Source organism: Echeneis naucrates, chromosome 2, assembly GCF_900963305.1.
Source record: "Echeneis naucrates chromosome 2, fEcheNa1.1, whole genome shotgun sequence".
Lineage (NCBI taxonomy): Eukaryota > Metazoa > Chordata > Actinopteri > Carangiformes > Echeneidae > Echeneis > Echeneis naucrates.
This window is the reverse complement of record NC_042512.1, coordinates 6,429,814-6,447,943: the sequence shown is the minus strand read 5'-3', so window position 1 is coordinate 6,447,943 and position 18,130 is coordinate 6,429,814. Positions and strand designations below refer to the sequence as shown.

Here is an 18,130-nt window from a genome sequence, read left to right as displayed (position 1 = left end):
GTTATGGTTGGCTCTGAATGATTGTGTAACTTTTCCAGCAGGTGGAGGCTCAGCTATGAATCAGTGTGAGGACAGAGAGGAGGGAGCCCCTCCCTCTAAAACCACTCTGTGTGGGGAACATGAGAGTCAGACCAAAGCTCAGAGGTGAGATGTGGAGTTATTATTAATATTGCACTTTTCAGTTACATTAACAAAATTCTTCATGTTAGTCAAATGAAAGACATTCAAACTGTCAAAGTGATATGTAAATTTAATTTAACTGAAAAATAAATCAGACAATACATTATTCTGGAACATTTGTGGCTATACAAATGAAAATTCAAGTATTTTAATTTAATCTAATCAGTTTCTGCTCAGTTTCTTGGTTGTTGATTATTTTACTGTCAGCTCTGTTTCTACTAGCAACCAGAAGTCAAGACCGGATTCTCCTGAACTGAGCTGTGTGTCCATGAAGAGTGATCGGTCTATGAATCGTCCTTATAACTTTAAGGATGGACAACAGTCTGCTGTATCCAGCTGTGTGTCCATGAAGAGTGATCAGTCTATGGATGACTTTATCAAAGAAAAAAGGTAAAAGCTGATCATTTGTTGTTGTCTGACTCATTAAAGGTATCAAAGCTTGTCTATCAGTTTCTCTGCTGTTCATAGAAAACTCCTGGAACAAACTGTGTGTTTGTGTCTTTTCTCCTCAGAGTTCAGTCTGACAAACATCATCACACAGACCTGGACTCCATATTTATGGTGTGTAAATGTTCATCCAGTGACTACAACAGACACCAACAAAGACTTGAGTTTGAAGCTGCACTCTTTAGACCAGTAGAGCTTTACTCTGTGACAGACAGGAGTTGAATTGGGATTGAACAGGTTTGGGGTGGGAGAGAGTGGGAGAGGACTGGGAGTTGTAGTTCACCACAGAGCAATAATCCATCAGCCTCAACAGATATGTTCTGTATGAATATGGTCTGTTGGAGACTTTTACAAAACATTTCTGCTCCTCCTTCTTCATCTTCAGTGAGTCTTAAAGAAAAGGTTGTTATGTAGTTGTTTTCCAGAACATTTGAGCTGTGACTTAATAACAAAGACCAAAGTTAATCAGATTCAGTCCTGGACCTCCATGGACTCTGTCTCTACAGGGTTTAAAGATGGAATAATTCATCAGTGAACGAGTTCAGGTGGTCTGATCCATCTTCAGCCACAGTCACAGTTAATACCCTGAATTTTCACTTCCTAAGTTGATGTGTTGAAGGGCTGTATCAGTTTGGTCTTCATGTGATGATCAGGATCTCTGTGTTGTCAGAATCTAAAGTCAAACTTAGTAAGTTACACCAGTGAAGTTAGTTTAGTGAAGTCAGCAGGTCTGAATCTTTATGTGTAGCTCTGGAAAGAGACGTGGCAGCAGATGATACAGCAGCAGCTAAAGTTGAACTCTGCTGACTGATGATCTGATGCTTTGATCCATCAGTTTATACTGAGAGTGAACTTTACACAGGATGTTATTGTGTTCCAGCTGCTGGAGGAGAACATTGTCTGTTATGTGAAGAACGAGCTGAAGAAAATCAAAAGGAGTCTGAGTCCAGATTACCCACAATTCATCAAGAATGAGGATGATGAGGTGGATGAAGAGCAGAGGAGGAGCAGAGAGGCATTTCTGAAGATCACAGTGAACTTCCTGAGGAGGATGAAGCAGGAGGAGCTGGCTGACTGTCTGCAGAGCAGTAAGAGAATTTAACATGATGGATCAATTAGACATTTACTAAAGTCTGAGGAGATGGAGAGAAATATGATCATATTCTTATTCTTTAAGAGAAGTAAACATCAACCTAGTAATTTATTCTTTGATCTTATTTGTATTTTGCCCATTCAGAGTTTAATGTGCCAATTTGTCGAAGTAAAATGAAATCTGGCCTGAAGAAGAAGTTCCAGTGTGTGTTTGAGGGGATCTCTAAAGCAGGAAACCCAACCCTTCTGAATCAGATCTACACAGAGCTCTACATCACAGAGGGAGGGACTGGAGAGGTCAATGAGGAACATGAGGTCAGACAGATTGAAACAGCATCCAGGAAACAGGACAGAGCAGAAACAAGCATCAGACAAGAAGACATCTTTAAACCCCCACCTGGAAGAGACCAACCAATCAGAACAGTGATGACAAAGGGAGTGGCTGGCATTGGGAAAACCGTCTTAACACAGAAGTTCACTCTGGACTGGGCTGAAGACAAAGCCAACCAGGACATAGAGTTCACATTCCCCTTCACCTTCAGAGAGCTGAATGTGCTGAAAGAGAAGAAGTTCAGCTTGGTGGAACTTGTTCATCTCTTCTTCACTGAAACCAAAGAAGCAGGAATGTGCAGCTTTGATCACTTCCAGGTTGTGTTCATCTTTGACGGTCTGGATGAGTGTCGACTTCCTCTGGACTTCCACAACACTGAGGTCCTGACTGATCCTACAGAGTCCACCTCAGTGGACGTGCTGCTGACAAACCTCATCAGGGGGAAACTGCTTCCCTCTGCTCGCCTCTGGATAACCACACGACCTGCAGCAGCCAATCAGATCCCTCCTCAGTGTGTTGACATGGTGACAGAGGTCAGAGGGTTCAATGACCCCCAGAAGGAGGAGTACTTCAGGAAGAGGTTCAGACATGAGGAGCAAGCCAGCAGGATCATCTCCCACATCAAGACCTCACGAAGCCTCCACATCATGCGCCACATCCCAGTCTTCTGCTGGATCACTGCTACAGTTCTGGAGGAGGTGTTGAAGACCAGAGAGGGAGGAGAGCTGCCCAAGACCCTGACTGAGATGTACATCCACTTCCTGGTGGTTCAGTCCAAACTGAAGAAGGTCAAGTACGATGGAGGAGCTGAGTCAGATCCACACTGGAGTCCAGAGACCAGGAAGATGATTGAGTCTCTGGGAAAAGTGGTTTTTGAGCAGCTGCAGAAAGGAAACCTGATCTTCTATGAATCAGACCTGACAGAGTGTGGCATTGATATCAGAGCAGCATCAGTTTACTCAGGAGTGTTCACACAGATCTTCAAAGAGGAGACAGGGCTGTACCAGGACAAGGTCTTCTGCTTCGTCCATCTGAGTGTTCAGGAGTTTCTGGCTGCTCTTCATGTCCATCTGACCTTCATCAACTCTGGAGTCAATCTGATGGCAGAAAAACAAACAACCTTCCTGTGGTCAAAACTGTTTGGAAATAAACGTGAACCTTTAATTCTCTACCAGAGTGCTGTGGATGAGGCCTTACAGAGTCCACATGGACACCTGGACTTGTTCCTTCGGTTCCTTCTGGGTCTTTCACTGCAGACCAACCAAACTCTCCTACGAGGCCTGGTGACACAGACAGGAAGTAGCTCAGAGACCAATCAGAAAACAGTCCAGTACATCAAGACAAAGATCAGTGAGAATGTGTCTCCAGAGAAAAGTATCAACCTGTTTCACTGTCTGAATGAACTGAATGATGGTTCTCTGGTGGAGGAGATCCAACAGTCCCTGAGATCAGGACGTCTCTCCACAGATAAACTGTCTCCTGCTCAATGGTCAGCTCTGGTTTTCATCTTACTGTCATCAGAAAAAGATCTGGACGTGTTTGACCTGAAGAAATACTCTGCTTCAGAGGAGGCTCTTCTGAGGCTGCTGCCAGTGGTCAAAGCCTCCAACAAAGCTCTGTATGTGCAAATAAATCCACCCAGATCAAGTAAATTTTTTTCTTTAGTTGAGAATCAAAAACTGTTTATTTCATCACTTATCTTGTTTTGCTGATTCCTCTTCAGAATGAGTGGCTGTAACCTCTCAGACAGAAGCTGTGAAGCTCTGTCCTCAGTCCTCAGCTCCCAGTCCTCTAGTCTGAGAGATCTGGACCTGAGTAACAACAACCTGCAGGATTCAGGAGTGAAGCGTCTGTCTGCTGGACTGAAGAGTCCACACTGTGAGCTGGAAATTCTCAGGTCAGGATTCACATTTCTGTGAAGACTTTGGATCAAGTTTTTTATTAAATATTTTTATTTAATATTTTCATTAGATAAAATGAGCTGAAGAGGTTTTTAGATTTGAGAGATTGTCATCAGTATAAAAAGGGAACAATTTGCAGATAAAATGGGGAAAGGTGTCATCACACTTGAGGGTCTTTTTTTTTTTTTTTGATTGGTTCACTGTAAGTCTTAAACAGTTTGTATTGTGTGTAAATCGTGTAACAAGAACCCTTGATGTTAACTGCAGCCAAAATCGGTTTTGACTGGTGTTTCACTCATTTGCTTTCATGCTCACCTGGAGAAGTGAAAAATATCAAACACACACATATATGCTGGGTACACAGGTGGATGCTGGGTCATGCTCGCATCCTCCTGGTGAATCCTCCATTGGTCACTTCTATGTTCACTGAGGATCATATACTTTAGGGAAGTGGACACAACCTTTCTGCAGCTTTTGGCATCTGTCACAGTTGTGCTAATGGAGTTTTCATTCAGGAAAATATTTAGGAGGCTCAAAAACACAAGAGGTTGAGTGGACTGCTGATATGATGCTCTATGGATGAATGACCCTAGTTGAATATAGAGCAGAATCAATGCATCACGATACAATGTTTGTGTAACTGTGTCTTTACTTTAATCAGTGTGGTTGTGGTTCAGCTGTTGTGTTGCTCTGCTGTTGCCTATCTTTGTGTATTTTTCTCAAATGTGTTTCTTTATTCTGCTATTGATTGTCACATTTTGCCATGTCTATAGACCTGGTACTGTAATATTTATCAGGTCAGGTGGGAGAAAAACTCCAAGAATACTTAATACTGACCTGATGTTTGGTGAATAATCACAAACCAAGTCATTCATATAGATTCAAACTGCTTATGTGTTCATTCAGTCTGTCAGCATGTCTGGTCTCAGAGGAAGGCTGTTCTTCTCTGGCCTCAGCTCTCAGCTCCAACCCCTCCCATCTGAGAGAACTGGACCTGAGCTACAATCATCCAGGAGACTCAGGAGTGAAGCTTCTGTCTGCTGGACTGGAGGATCCAGACTGGAGACTGGACACTCTCAGGTCTGGACAGCTCTGAGGAACTCTGCTTCATGTTTGATGGTGGATCAAGTTGATCCTGACTCTGTTTCTTCCTCCAGGGTGGACCATGGTGGACCACAGAGACTGAGACCTGGTCTGAGGAAGTGTGAGTGTGTTTTCACTTTGATTCATGAAAACTCAGCTGCTCATGTTACACTAGATTTTTACATTTCTGACTGAAGTCCAAAGATGAGTTTCATTCAGGATCAACACTTCATGTGTTTATTGATGTGGATCTCCATCAGCCGTCATCTTTGACTCCACAGCAGAAAAACAGCAGAACATTGCTGACATCTTGACTCATGTTCAGTAACTGTTGATGTTCTATCTGGATTGTTGGCTTTTAATTTAAATGTAGTCAAACATTATTCACAGGTGATGAAATGTAAGTTTGAATGATTCACTTTCAGTAAAGTTGTTGATAAATGAACAGATGATAAACTGCAGTTGTTGTTTCTTGTTCTCTCCATCAGATGTCTGTGAACTGGAACTGGACACAAACACAATCCACAGAAAACTCAAACTGTCTGACAACAACAGGAAGGTGACACGTGTAGCAGAGTATCAGTCATATCCTGATCATCCAGACAGATTTGATTTCTTTCCTCAGCTGCTGTGTAGAAATGGTCTGACTGGTCGCTGTTACTGGGAGGTCGAGTGGAGAGGAGAGGTTTATATCTCAGTGAGCTACAGAGGAATCAGAAGGAAAGGAGGCAGTGATGACTGTTTGTTTGGACACACTGATCCACCTCCACACCTTCAACACCACATTCACTGAACCTCTCTATCCTGGGTTCAGGATCTGGCCTGATTCCTCAGTATTTCTGAAGAAGTTGTATTGAAGGAGATCTGAAGCTACAGATTGGGACTCTTCACTGTTGGCTTCACTTGTCAGTCACATCTGAGACAAATCTAGCATATATGAATGAAATGAGATCGAATTTCTGTTAATCTGCATCTCACTGCACAACCTCATTTCTTTTTTCGGTCTACTTCAGTTGTTTTCTGTGATTGGCAATTTTTGCGTCAAGATGAAAAAAATAAGAAAATATTGAATGTCTTGACCAACGAAGCGCTCTGAACTGCTGAAGATCTTCAGAAAGAATTGTTGTCTGTGGCCTTCATTTTCTTCTTCCTGCCTCCTGTTGGACTGTCAGTTTATTTCAGTTCCATTGATCTGTTCATTAGCAAGATGTCCCCGGGACTTCAGGCTGCAGTCTGAATGAGACAAACATGGACACCAGGAACCTGAGCAGGAGAACTAGTCACTGCATGTACAGCTGCTTCTTATCTGGAGTTTTTTTCTGTCATCTATAATAAAGTACAAAAGAGACACAGCTCCACAGCAACATCAGTTTAATGTTGCAGCAGGTGAAGATGGAGCTGATTTCATCAGGTTATATTCTGCTGACCAGACTGAATCAATAAAGTTTTGTTTCAACACGTCATCGTTTAAATGTTGGTTGTGTTTTGCATTTGTCAGCTGAATCCACAGAGTGACTGAAATGATGAAGTAAATCCAGGAAAGGAAAAACATTTGGCTCTGAATCTCAATGTAGATTTGAACAAAGAGCTCCAGCTGAAGAAAACAATGCTGTCTGTTTCCAGATGATGAAGAACTCAGTTCTCAGTTGATGCTCAGTTATCTCCATCTAGTGGACAGATGGTAGAAGTTGATTCCTGGAAAGAGGAAGTGACTTTTCCTCAGATCAAACTGTTGAAGGAGAACGAGCAGCTTCTTCCTCACTGACTCACTCAACTTCTGTCTCCTGGGTTTGGATTTAGGTCTGGGTCTGGGTCTGGGTCAAAGACCAGGTGGGCCTGCTCAGAGTCTGTGTGTTGGATGTGAGCTGCTGAAATCTCTGAACACCATGACACAGATAATATCAGTCTGATGTGTCATCTGTAATCCAGATGTTGTCAGCAACAAACAGATGTTCCTGACAGAAGCTGTGCTGATGATGATTCTGGATAGAAACTGGGAGGAAATAACTTTATTCTCTCTTTGTTTTTCCACGGAGGAAGTGAAAAAGCTTGAATAGCTCAGTGACAGAAGTTAACTCTCTCTGGTCAGCGGCGTCCCGCTCGCAGACAGCAGTTTTATTGTGAAAACCAACCGGATTCTCTTTCCTTTAGAAAGTCCAACTTCCTGCCTGTCTCATGTAAAGACAGCAGATTTGAGTTAGTTAGATCAACTCGGAAACTACGGTGGCTGGTAAGTGCAAAACAAAATTACTAAGTGCGAAACACTTTTACAAAGCGTGAAACAAATGTACATGTTGGGAAACATTTTTATCTTTTATTCAACAAAATTACATAATAAAAACACTCTTACCACAGACAAAATAAATTTATATTTTAAAAAGACAAATTTACAAGTGGCAGAACACTTTTACAAATCCCGAAACAAATTTCCAAACGACAGAATCTTCCGGAAGGGGAATGTACCAAATGCCGGAAGTGATCCAGAAGAAGATTGACTGTGAGCTCAAAAAGTTTGTATCGGTTTGTGTGGCGGGAAAACTTTGCGGAGTGAAAGTTTATGGCAGCATGGAGTAAATGATGTTTTGGCCGTTTTGTGGAAACAATTTGAGCCAATTTACGCGGTTGTGTTTTCCGTGCGGACGATCTGTAGAATGTTTAACGTTGATGAACGGACCAGACGGAAGGAGCACGCGCACAGGAGACATCTAATAAACAGCCGGAAAATGCTAAACAAGCTAAGTGTAGCATCGCGCTAACTAGCTGAAGCCGCTGTCAGACATGCAGTGAATTAAAGTGCACCGTTTCATTTTGCAGCCAATCGTTGTCTTCACGGAATAGCAACGCGTTTAGTTGGTATGCGTTGCTAGTTTTTATTTTTTTTTTATTTTAGGCTTACAGTTATGCTAAATGCACAATTGCTGCTGATTGTTTTAGCTGCTGCTAACTTTCTGTTTTGATACGGAACTCCGTTCATTCCAGCAGAACAACCATGAACATCATATAAACAATTCATGGAGGACAGAAAGTCAAAGTCAAAAGAACTGTGGGCCGAAAGGAAACAGGTCCAGGTACGTGTGTGAATATATCTGAAAAATATGGAAGTAAATATATGTGTGTGTGAAATGAATGATATCCTTTTGTTATTTTAGCAGATAAACATGGATTGATGGCGCCACATGGAGCTGATTTAAAAGCTCAGAGAGGGAAAACACTCCCATTATATACAGATCCGGAGGTAGCAGCACCTGATCTACTGAAGCAAGCTGTCCAAGAAATGAGAACATTTAACAAGAAGATGGATGAAGGAGCAGACCTTCTTTTGTATCCAGACTGTTCAGAGGTGCTCCATGTGCCTGGGTCAGAAAGCCCATTCAAACTGGCAGAATATAAAAAGGAAATAGGAAAGGCACTTTTTTCATTTGCCTAGAAACACACTTTAGAGGAGGTTTGTGGATCTCTTCATTCAATATTTTGACATATTTATTTACTCTGATGTAGCATAATTAATAATGTGTTGTTTGTTTTTACTACAGAGGTTGATACATCAGACTCTGATTCTGAAATTGTCATCACATCGAGGAGCACAGCTGAATTCAATGCAGCTGACACTGTGGTACATTCATTTTTACATTTTGTACTTTGATTCAGTTTTTTTTGTATTTATTTATTGATAGGATATGCATTTGGTTTCAAGCATTAAGTCTAAGAACCAAGTCTTGATTATTTGGCATTTACTATTCCAATCAGACACCCTGATAACCTTTCACCATTGATATATACTGTATGTGGTGAGGGAACAATAATGGAAGCTGTTTAAAGTTGCTGACAATTGTGTGCTTTTCTTCTCAGGTTTTTGAACCAAAAAAACACAGTTCTCCCACACAAACCTGAAGATAAAGGGTAGGTATTAGTTTTTACAAAAGAAGTCATTTGTCTTTAAGTTGTTGATGTGATTGTGATGAACATGTGGTAGAAATGATCATACGTGTTATATCATTTATAACAAAATCATCTTATTTATAAATCTTAAGTTTCCTCTCTACCTCTAAATGTTACTCAAAGCTCTGTTATACTCTGTATCATAAAGTTCATCAGTTTATCAATTTTATCATGTTTCAGAGATTCATCCACAGCTCAGCCTGGACAGGTATTAAGGCAGATTATGGCAGCCTGATGTTCTTTGCTTTCAGTGTGTTGTTTCAGGCATTTTCATTTGTTTTTCAGACAGTAATATCTGACACTGAGGATCTGGATCCACCTGAAACAAATCCAGTCAGGAGTACTTGCTACAGGTAAGTAAAAAAAAACAACAGTGACCCACTTATTGTTCATTTTAATTTTTTGATTACATGGGAAAGATATTTGCATTTGTAAGATGTTCAACATATTCTGAAACCTGTGACATGCTGGTAAAATTCACAGATGATGCTGTTTTGGAAGAAGGAATTGACACAGGTGGGCCGAGACGAGAGTTTTTAACTCTACTGATGAAACATCTGAAAGCCCGGCCCATTTCTGATGGACCAGAAGGACATCAGTTCTTGGTGTACAATGTAAATGGTATGAACAGGGTTAGATGTAAACAACACTAATGGTTAATGATCATTAACTTTATATATCACATTATATATCGCTTTGTTGCTTGAACTATTTTTCAAAAACGTGTTTCATCTCAGATTGAGAATGTTTCTTCAGTGGATGCTCTGCGAGAATGCATCATGAGACACAGCACAATATTACAGACAGCAGGCTGTCTGAGACGTGTTGCTGCTGTTGAAGAAAAGAAAGAAATCCTGTCAGACTCCCTCCGATGGTACATTATTGACTGCATCTCATCTGTAATTGACAGGTAAGATCATATTTGTAATGATGTGATTTTTATTTTTTTGTATTTAAGATATTTTAGTTTGAAATGCCTCATCATCCCCCTCTGTGGTTTATTAAGAATGTATATTCTTTAGCTCTGAGTCAGTGTGTCAGAATGTGTGCCTTAGTTTAGTATAATTGCTGTGTGATGTCTGTCTCCCCTTCCTCTGTCTTATGCCAATCAAAAGATGCTCATGTCATTCCAGTCTTGTGTTTGTGTGCGTAATTCTTGCAGTCTGTAGAGTAACAATTACCCTGCCAAGTGCAAAGCAAGACACAGAGTTCTTCTTTAAATCAGTAATGTTCAACACACAACCATTTTTACTCATTTCTATATGTTTGGGTGGATAGTCATTTTAGAAAACATTGAAGTTTCTTTAGGTCATTTAAATGTGAAACAATGTTTGTGGTCTCTTTTTAGATTCAAAGATGGTCTTTCAGCTCTTCAGTTTCTGACTGCACTGCAGCAACAGCCTACTTTGCTGGCCCCTGTCCTGTGCCACTCTGAAAAGCCACTCACTGGTCTGGAACTTGAGACTCTTCAAACCTGATCTCAGTCCATCAGGAAGTAACAGGAGACTTAAAGAAAGTCAAACTTTGGGCGACTGGGCGGACTGTGTCTTTGATTGTGAAGGTTTGTAAATCACAAAATTTTATAATTTGCTGAGAAAATACATTGCCAAGATGTAACTGAAGGTTTTTCTTTGCAGAAGGTCCGACGTGTGTCTCTGGAGGATGTTTTGATGTTTGCAGCTGGGCTGACTTCACCTCCCCCGTCCGGATTGGAACCATCGCCAAGAATAGAGTTCCTGGATGACTCTCCATTCCCAGTTCCCAATACATGTTCAAACACATTGAAATTAGCACTCCTAGATCCACACACTGTGTTTAAGTCACACATGGACTTGTAACCCCTCGAGACCAGACTCCGAAAAGTTTTTTTTTTTTTTTTTCCCCCTCTCCACACAGTTAAGATTTTCACTGTTAAGTTTTAGACAAAACAAATTTCAAGAAGTTTTGTATTCCATACTAACAAAAATATAGGACTCATTACTTTGCTATAATTTTTATCAATTGATTTCAAACTCAGAACAAATGAAGCTGTGACACTTGGTGTTCAGACAGACTGCAGTGTTCCACCACTCCAAATCAGATTTCTTAGCTTGTCATTCACTTTTCCTTGTGATGTTTCCAAATGATTCTGGTACCTGTTCATCTGAAGAAATGAAACAATGGGAATGCAAATGTTATGTTTACAAACAATAAAAAAATTACAAATATTTCCTTCTGATTGCATCTGTGATAGATTGGTTATGAGTTTCTTCCAAACTATTTTAAAACAGAAAAATTGCATGTTTTTCAGTCATGGCAATATTTGATTCAATTCTGTGTTACTTGTCTAATACCAAATCACAGCACATCTCATGGCTCTTGACATGTATATTAAGAAAAAATAATTAATTTAAAAAATAAATAAAATAGAAATAGGACAGAAACCCCAATGAACAGGCACTTGATAAAGCAGGAAGGGAAAATTCCCTTTGTCACTGACTCACAGCTGAGCAGTTTCTTTCAGCTTCATGTACAGTTCTGTTGCAGACTCCCAGTTCTCTGGCTTCTGTAGTTGTTTGTGCTCCATAACAAAGTCAAAGTCCTCCTGCATGTTTGAGTCCCCACATGGAGCTATTGACAGGCTCGCCTCTGGAACAGCATCCAAATCAGCTGGTTCAATCTCAAATCCAGTCTGTGGAGCCAAATCTGTGTTAGATACAATAAATAGCATTTATATTATTTATTTACATTTAACCAATAAAATAATAATAAAACAAACATGGAAATATCCATCCATCACCAATATTACCTGTGTGGTCAGCAGTACAGTTCATTGGACATGACGCTGTTCTGGAAGTGTGAATCCTGTGACTGTTCCACAGTCTCACACACTCATCCAACATCACCATAGCAACATCTCAGAAGGCACTGATGCTCATGGCTCCCGTTGAAGTATCCAGCAAACAACTCCATCCAGAACTGAGACCTGTAGAAATGGGTAGAATCGGAAGTAAATATATATTATTAGTAGAAGTGGGACTCCATTAAAAAAAATATAATTCATTAAAGGTTTTGTAAATGAATGAATTGAAATGAACGCGTTAAAGTCCCAGCCTCAATTATTATATATGTTTAGAGGAGTTCATCTGCGATAGAACATAAAGATAAAAATCAAATGAAAGGTCAGTCATAATAAAATGACTTCATGAAGGCCACTTACCTTCCCCTTCTAAATATGGCCCACCAGGATTCAACACGCTGCTTATTCGTGGATGAGCCATACATGTGGCTGGACGGCCCAGAGCAGCAGTCATCATGATGGAGGCGTAGGGGAGACTGAATGGCAGCCATAATGCCATTCTCCGTGCCACAATCAGTCCTCAGTCTCATGAGAGGAGATTCTCAGCGATCACTGTTGGCTTCTTGTTATTTGTCGGTCCACATTGGAGCCACAGCACTTTAGGTGAAAAAATCCATCCATGCGTCCTGAGAGAGCCAGTTTATCAGAACCATCTGCATGCCACATACAGTTCGCTCCCATTGAGTAGCAGCTTCTTCTTAGAAACCTTCTGCGTGCTCTCTCATTCATCACATCATCTCTCTTCACTCGAAGATTGGACTTTTGTCTGAGTACCTGCCACATCGTCCGATAGCCAAACAGTTGTCCAGGTCCACGAAGTTCCAACCTGATGGCGTTTGGAGAGGAATCATCCTTTTAAGAGTCCGCAGGCTGATGTTTGCACCGTGTAAACTTCACATCATGCTTCAGTAGATCAGGTGCTGCTACCTCCGGATCTGTATATAATGGGAGTGTTTTCCCTCTCTGAGCTTTTAAATCAGCTCCATGTGGCGCCATCAATCCATGTTTATCTGCTAAAATAACAAAAAGATATCATTCATTTCACACACACACACACACATTTACTTCCATATTTTACCGATATATCCACACACGTACCTGGACCTGTTTCCTTTCGGCCCACAGTTCTTTTGACTTTGACTTTCTGTCCTCCATGAATTGTTTATATGATGTTCATGGTTGTTCTGCTGGAATGAACGGAGTTCCGTATCAAAACAGAAAGTTAGCAGCAGCTAAAATAATCAGCAACAATTGTGCATTTAGCATAACTGAAAGCCTAAAATAATAAAAAAAAAAAAAAACTAGCAACACATACTAACTAAACGCGTTGATATTCCGTGAAGACAACGATTGGCTGCTAAATGAAACGGTGCACTTTAATTCACTGCATGTCTGACAGCGGCTTCAGCTAGTTAGCGCGATGCTACACTTAGCTTGTTTAGCATTTTCCGGCTGTTTATTAGATGTCTCCTGTGCGCGTGCTCCTTCCGTCTGGTCCGTTCATCAACGTTAAACATTCTACAGATCGTCCGCACGGAAAACACAACCGCGTAAATTGGCTCAAGTTGTTTCCACAAAACGGCCAAAACATCATTTTCTCCATGCTGCCACAAATTTCACTCTGCAAAGTTTTCCCGCCACACAAACCCATACAAACATTTTGAGCTCACAGTCAATCCTCTTCTGGATCACTTCCGGCATTTGGTACATTCCCCTTCCGGAAGATTCTGGCACTTTGTAATTTAGTTTTGCACTTACCGGCCACCGTATCAAACAGAGCAGGAACACTAAAGTAAGGGGCGGGGGGTGAAAACGACAGGAGGGTTAAAGAGCAGATTCTCTCTGAGGGGACGGATGTTGCCACAATACACAGTGTGTGTGCCATCACATGTGGAAGATGTGTGCAGACTGAAGCCTTGGTCTGCCACCAGCTCAGAGGGGCTGCACTTCTACTGACCACCAGGGGGCTCCACTGGTTGTTTCACAAAGTCACAGTGTGTTGGAGTCTATTAGGGTATTTTCCAAGCAGCACTGTGTTTCTAACATCTGGATGTTGGTAAAAAGTTACTCTGCATTGGCCGGGAATCGAACCCGGGCCTCCCGCGTGGCAGGCGAGAATTCTACCACTGAACCACCAATGCTTGCTTAACTGCTTTTACCATGACGTCATGAATCTCCAGGCATCAGCAGCCTTTCACAGATGATTATTCTAATTTCTGTATTAATATAAAACAATGTATTTACATTCAAGCTGATATCTTTCTATAATAATCCATCATGGACAGTTTGATATCAGTAAATCCACCGTGTTTTAAAGAAGTTCAGAGTGTTTCAGAGTTTCTGACATGATACAGACAGACAGATCCAACAAAGTATTTAAATGAACTGAGAGCTCAGACCAGCAGAGAGAGCACACACACACACACACACAGTGGACGAGGTGCGCGATTTCAAAAATGAGCGAAAGCTGGAAAAGAAGCATTTTAATAAGTAGAAGGCAAAACAGACATCTGAGTATGTGGGAGGAACAAACAAACCGATTTGATTTTAGTTCAATTTAACGCCACTTATTTGTCTAATAACAGCTGATTTGTGTTTCACTTCATTCGTTCGCGAGATAAGCGTGAGCATCTTCGTGCGCATGCGCCGTTCCGGCTGAATCTAATGCGAGTGTGACGTTTGAGTTGGTGTCGCGTGGGAGAGCGATGAAGGACAGGAAATGCCTTTGATCTCCAGTGACGTCACACAGCCTCATAGAGGTGAGTAAACAGTTGTCGATGTTGTCAGTGAAACATTCATTCATCCTCAGAGTCATCTGCTTCTACCGATCTCCATTTTCATTTCCAACCACTCAGAGAGACAAGAACACACACAGACACACTCTGACTAACCAAACCATTCCAGGAACAATCAGGATGATTCTGGCTCAGGGTGTGACAGGTCCGGGGTTCAAATCCCAGATGAGCCCTTTGTCAGCTGTTGTAAGAAGTGAAAAAGCCTCCTAAATGTGGAGGGAGGCCGACTCTGTCAGAGAGCAGTGTGCATTCTAGCTTCCTTTAGCTGTCAGCCTCTGATCATCAACTCTTCAGCTTCTATGACTTCAACAATTCCTTCTGAATGCAGTCTGAGGCAGTGATTGTGAAACTTTCATTCAGACAGAGATCCCACATTCAGAAGAAAACAGCCACACACAAACAAAGTCATCATGAACAGCCTACATGGAGCCTAAATGAAAAGAAGCAGGAACTAAAGTGTGAAAATAATGATGAACAAAGTGTCACACAGAGAGGCTGCAGCCTGGTGTGGACTATAACGTCAGAAAATGGATCAGTCTGTGACACGGAGCACTAAAGTTGGAAGGCTGAGTTCAGCTTCAGCTTCTTTCATGTTCTCCCTGTGAAAGAAAGAAGGTGAACATGAGCTTGATATGAGAACACAGCAGTTCATATAGAAAGAAGGAGGAAAAGCAGCAGCTCTGGTTTGCTGTTTCACTCCCTTTCCCTCCCCGCTATGAGCTGTCACTCACCCACAGCACATACTGTAGACTGGTTCACAGTCAGACTCATGATTCATGACTCATTGGTTCAGAGTGGAACTCATGAGTCCCAGTTCAGCAGCAGCACATTCACACACTGAGCTGAGAGTCTGCTGCACTACTACGATTTTATCACTATATCAATCAATCAAAAATCAATTAACCAACAATTAATCAATCGCTTAAAGTTTATTTATGCAGCACTTTTCAAACAAAGGACAAGCATGCAGAAAGTGCTTTACACATTAAAATATAAAAATTAACATGAATATATCCCCACCCAGGCTGCATCACCATCCACACAGACACTCAGATTAAAACAGGACGTTATGTTTGTCTCACAAAGATCATTTAGTACACAAAATAAAAAATTTCTTTCCAGAAGATAAAGTGCTGAAGTGTCCTCTGAGTTCTGCTCTTTCAGGATCCTGTTATTATTTACATAGACATTTTCTACAATTTGTGGTTAAAAAATAAGAATTATTTGAGATAATAAAAACAAAAAAAATACATATTTACATTTTATGAAGGGAAGAAAGGGCTAATTTAAAAGTTTAATCAGTTCCGACTCACAGTCACATGTTTGACAAGGAAATATTTTATATGTCAGGTTTAAGCCACCTAGAACATTATTAAACACATAGGGAAGAAAGACAAAGGACATAAGTGCTCATTTTACTTGCAAGGAGAACAGACAGAGATATGTTCAGTTACATTCTCTACCTGCTCTGACGTATCTCCTCTGTTCTCCCATCTTTATTTCCTTAGGGTGGTCCCTAGTTACATGACGTTGCAGCTCTAAAGGGTGGGGAACACACAGCTGCAACGTAGTGGATAGATGCTTATTGTATAATCATATTCAAGGTACACCTCTGAAACATGACACACCAAACACTTTGAGTAGCTAGTTCATAACCGAAGTAATCTGGTTCCCGTCTCCTCCCTGTCTTCATGTTCCTCTTTGAAGGTCGTTGCTTATCTTCCGGAGATATGATCTCAGCTCCTGTGAGAAAAACACAAGTTTCTGCATTCTTGCAGGGTTAGTAATAGTTTAGCAACATTGTGATAATCATTTTATGTACATTTATTCTAACATTATACTTTACACAAAAATGCTTCTGGAAATGTCCCAAAAGCAGCCCAAAGGGTCCAGAAGAAGCTGAACCTAAACCCCAGGTGGAGTTTGGAGGAGCTGGCTGAGAGGAGAGGAGGACTTGAGGAGTCTCTGGGATCATGGTGGACTGGACTCTGTCCTCAGACCAGTTCTGATTCCTCTGTCAGTCTCTGCTGGATGAAGCTCTCCTCTCCACCTCCCAGGAACATGGTCCAGAGTCTGGACAAGCTGCTGCTGCAACATCTGGATCATCAGGAAGCAGCTGATCCTCCATCAACACACATCTTCCTCTTCACCACCTCCACCTGTGTAGAGAAGAAGAAGAGAGCAGATCCATCAGTGTTTCCTGACTCTGTCCATCAGCTGTCAGTCAGTGATGCAGATCCAGCATAAAGACCTGCAGGGACTTCAGTCCTGTTAAGTCCAGATGTGCAGCAGCTGCTTCCTCTCAGCTCATGTTAACGTGTTGGAGTGAACACACTGAGCTGGAAACTCACAGACCTCAAGTCTGCTGACTCAGCACATTTTGTCTGAGTCCACAGTGGAGATAAAGAGCTGAGTCATGAAGGTTCATCACTTTACTGATGATTTACTGAAGGTCCATTTAAACCGAGAGACTCAGACAGACAGACAGACAGACAGACGGACAGACAGACAGACAGACAGACAGACAGACAGGATTCTGGTCTGCAGAAAGACCACATGGTGACAGTGTGATGAAAGAAGATCAGTGATTCGCAGCTTTCAGTCAGACTGATCTCAGAGCTGTGACAGATGAACCTGATCAGAGAACAAACAGTCTCAGCTCAGATCTGACAGTTTGATGGACGAGGACCAGAATCTGAACATCTCTGAGTTCTTCAGCTGGAATCTGCTTCATTTGATGGTCACATGATCACAACAGTCCTCTGACTGATCTGATTGGCTGACTGTTTTCTCTCTGTCTTTCTGTCTAATCCTGAAATCTGTTTCTGTTCTCCTCTCACAGCTTCACTGAGGGTTAGAGTTAAACAATATTACTGAAAGGAACATGAACTGAGTCCACCTGTAGCAGAAATAAAACATGAGTCTGACCTCAGAGTCTTCAGTCTGAAGTTTGGACTCTTCACAAGATCAGACAGATCCTTCAGGTCTGAATCCTTCAGGTCGTTCAGACTCAGGTCCAGTTTTCTGAGATGGGAGGGGTTGGACTTCAGAGCTGAGACCAGAGAAGAACAGCTGATCTTTGACAAACTGCAGCGTCTCAACCTGAGCAAAGAATAAAAGATGTGACTTTAGGACACAAAGTTCCTGCTTGAAAGATAGATAGATAGATACTTTATTTATCCCAGACTGGGAAATTGCAGTGTGTTTTATGTTTCATCATCTGTTCAGAGTGAATTATGTTTTAGTGAAGGGACTTGTGGTAGCTGATTTTATTTCTGTGGTTTGGGAAAGAAGGCAAAATATTTTTCTTTGGTTGATTGTTTTGTTTAAAATGTACCATTATGACTTGAGAAAAGGAAAATAATGTATGTGTGTATGTTTATATGCAGATATATGAGAGTTCAGGTTGTTACAACAGCCACTGGATGATTAAATACGTCTTATAAATCCATGTGGGTTGGACATTTTTATGAATGACATGCAAATAAATTAATAAATGAAATGAACCACAGACTAAAATCTG

The 18,130-nt window shown here is 41.3% G+C and overlaps 1 protein-coding gene and 1 non-coding gene across 2 annotated transcripts in view; one reads left to right on the top strand and one right to left on the bottom strand.

The window, feature by feature from the left end:
* Window positions 1–55: 55 nt before the first annotated feature.
* Window positions 56–18,130, top strand: part of LOC115051719 (NACHT, LRR and PYD domains-containing protein 3-like) — a 318,526-nt gene continuing 300,451 nt past the window's right edge. The window contains exons 1-6 of the mRNA XM_029515310.1: window positions 56–144; window positions 403–540; window positions 693–741; window positions 1,508–1,715; window positions 1,865–3,668; window positions 3,774–3,947. Coding sequence (XP_029371170.1) covers window positions 56–144; window positions 403–540; window positions 693–741; window positions 1,508–1,715; window positions 1,865–3,668; window positions 3,774–3,947 — 2,462 coding nt within the window. The remainder of the gene's footprint in view (window positions 145–402; window positions 541–692; window positions 742–1,507; window positions 1,716–1,864; window positions 3,669–3,773; window positions 3,948–18,130) is intronic.
* Window positions 13,883–13,953, bottom strand: trnag-gcc (transfer RNA glycine (anticodon GCC)). Its single transcript has one exon. It is a non-coding gene; the product is annotated as a tRNA-Gly (tRNA).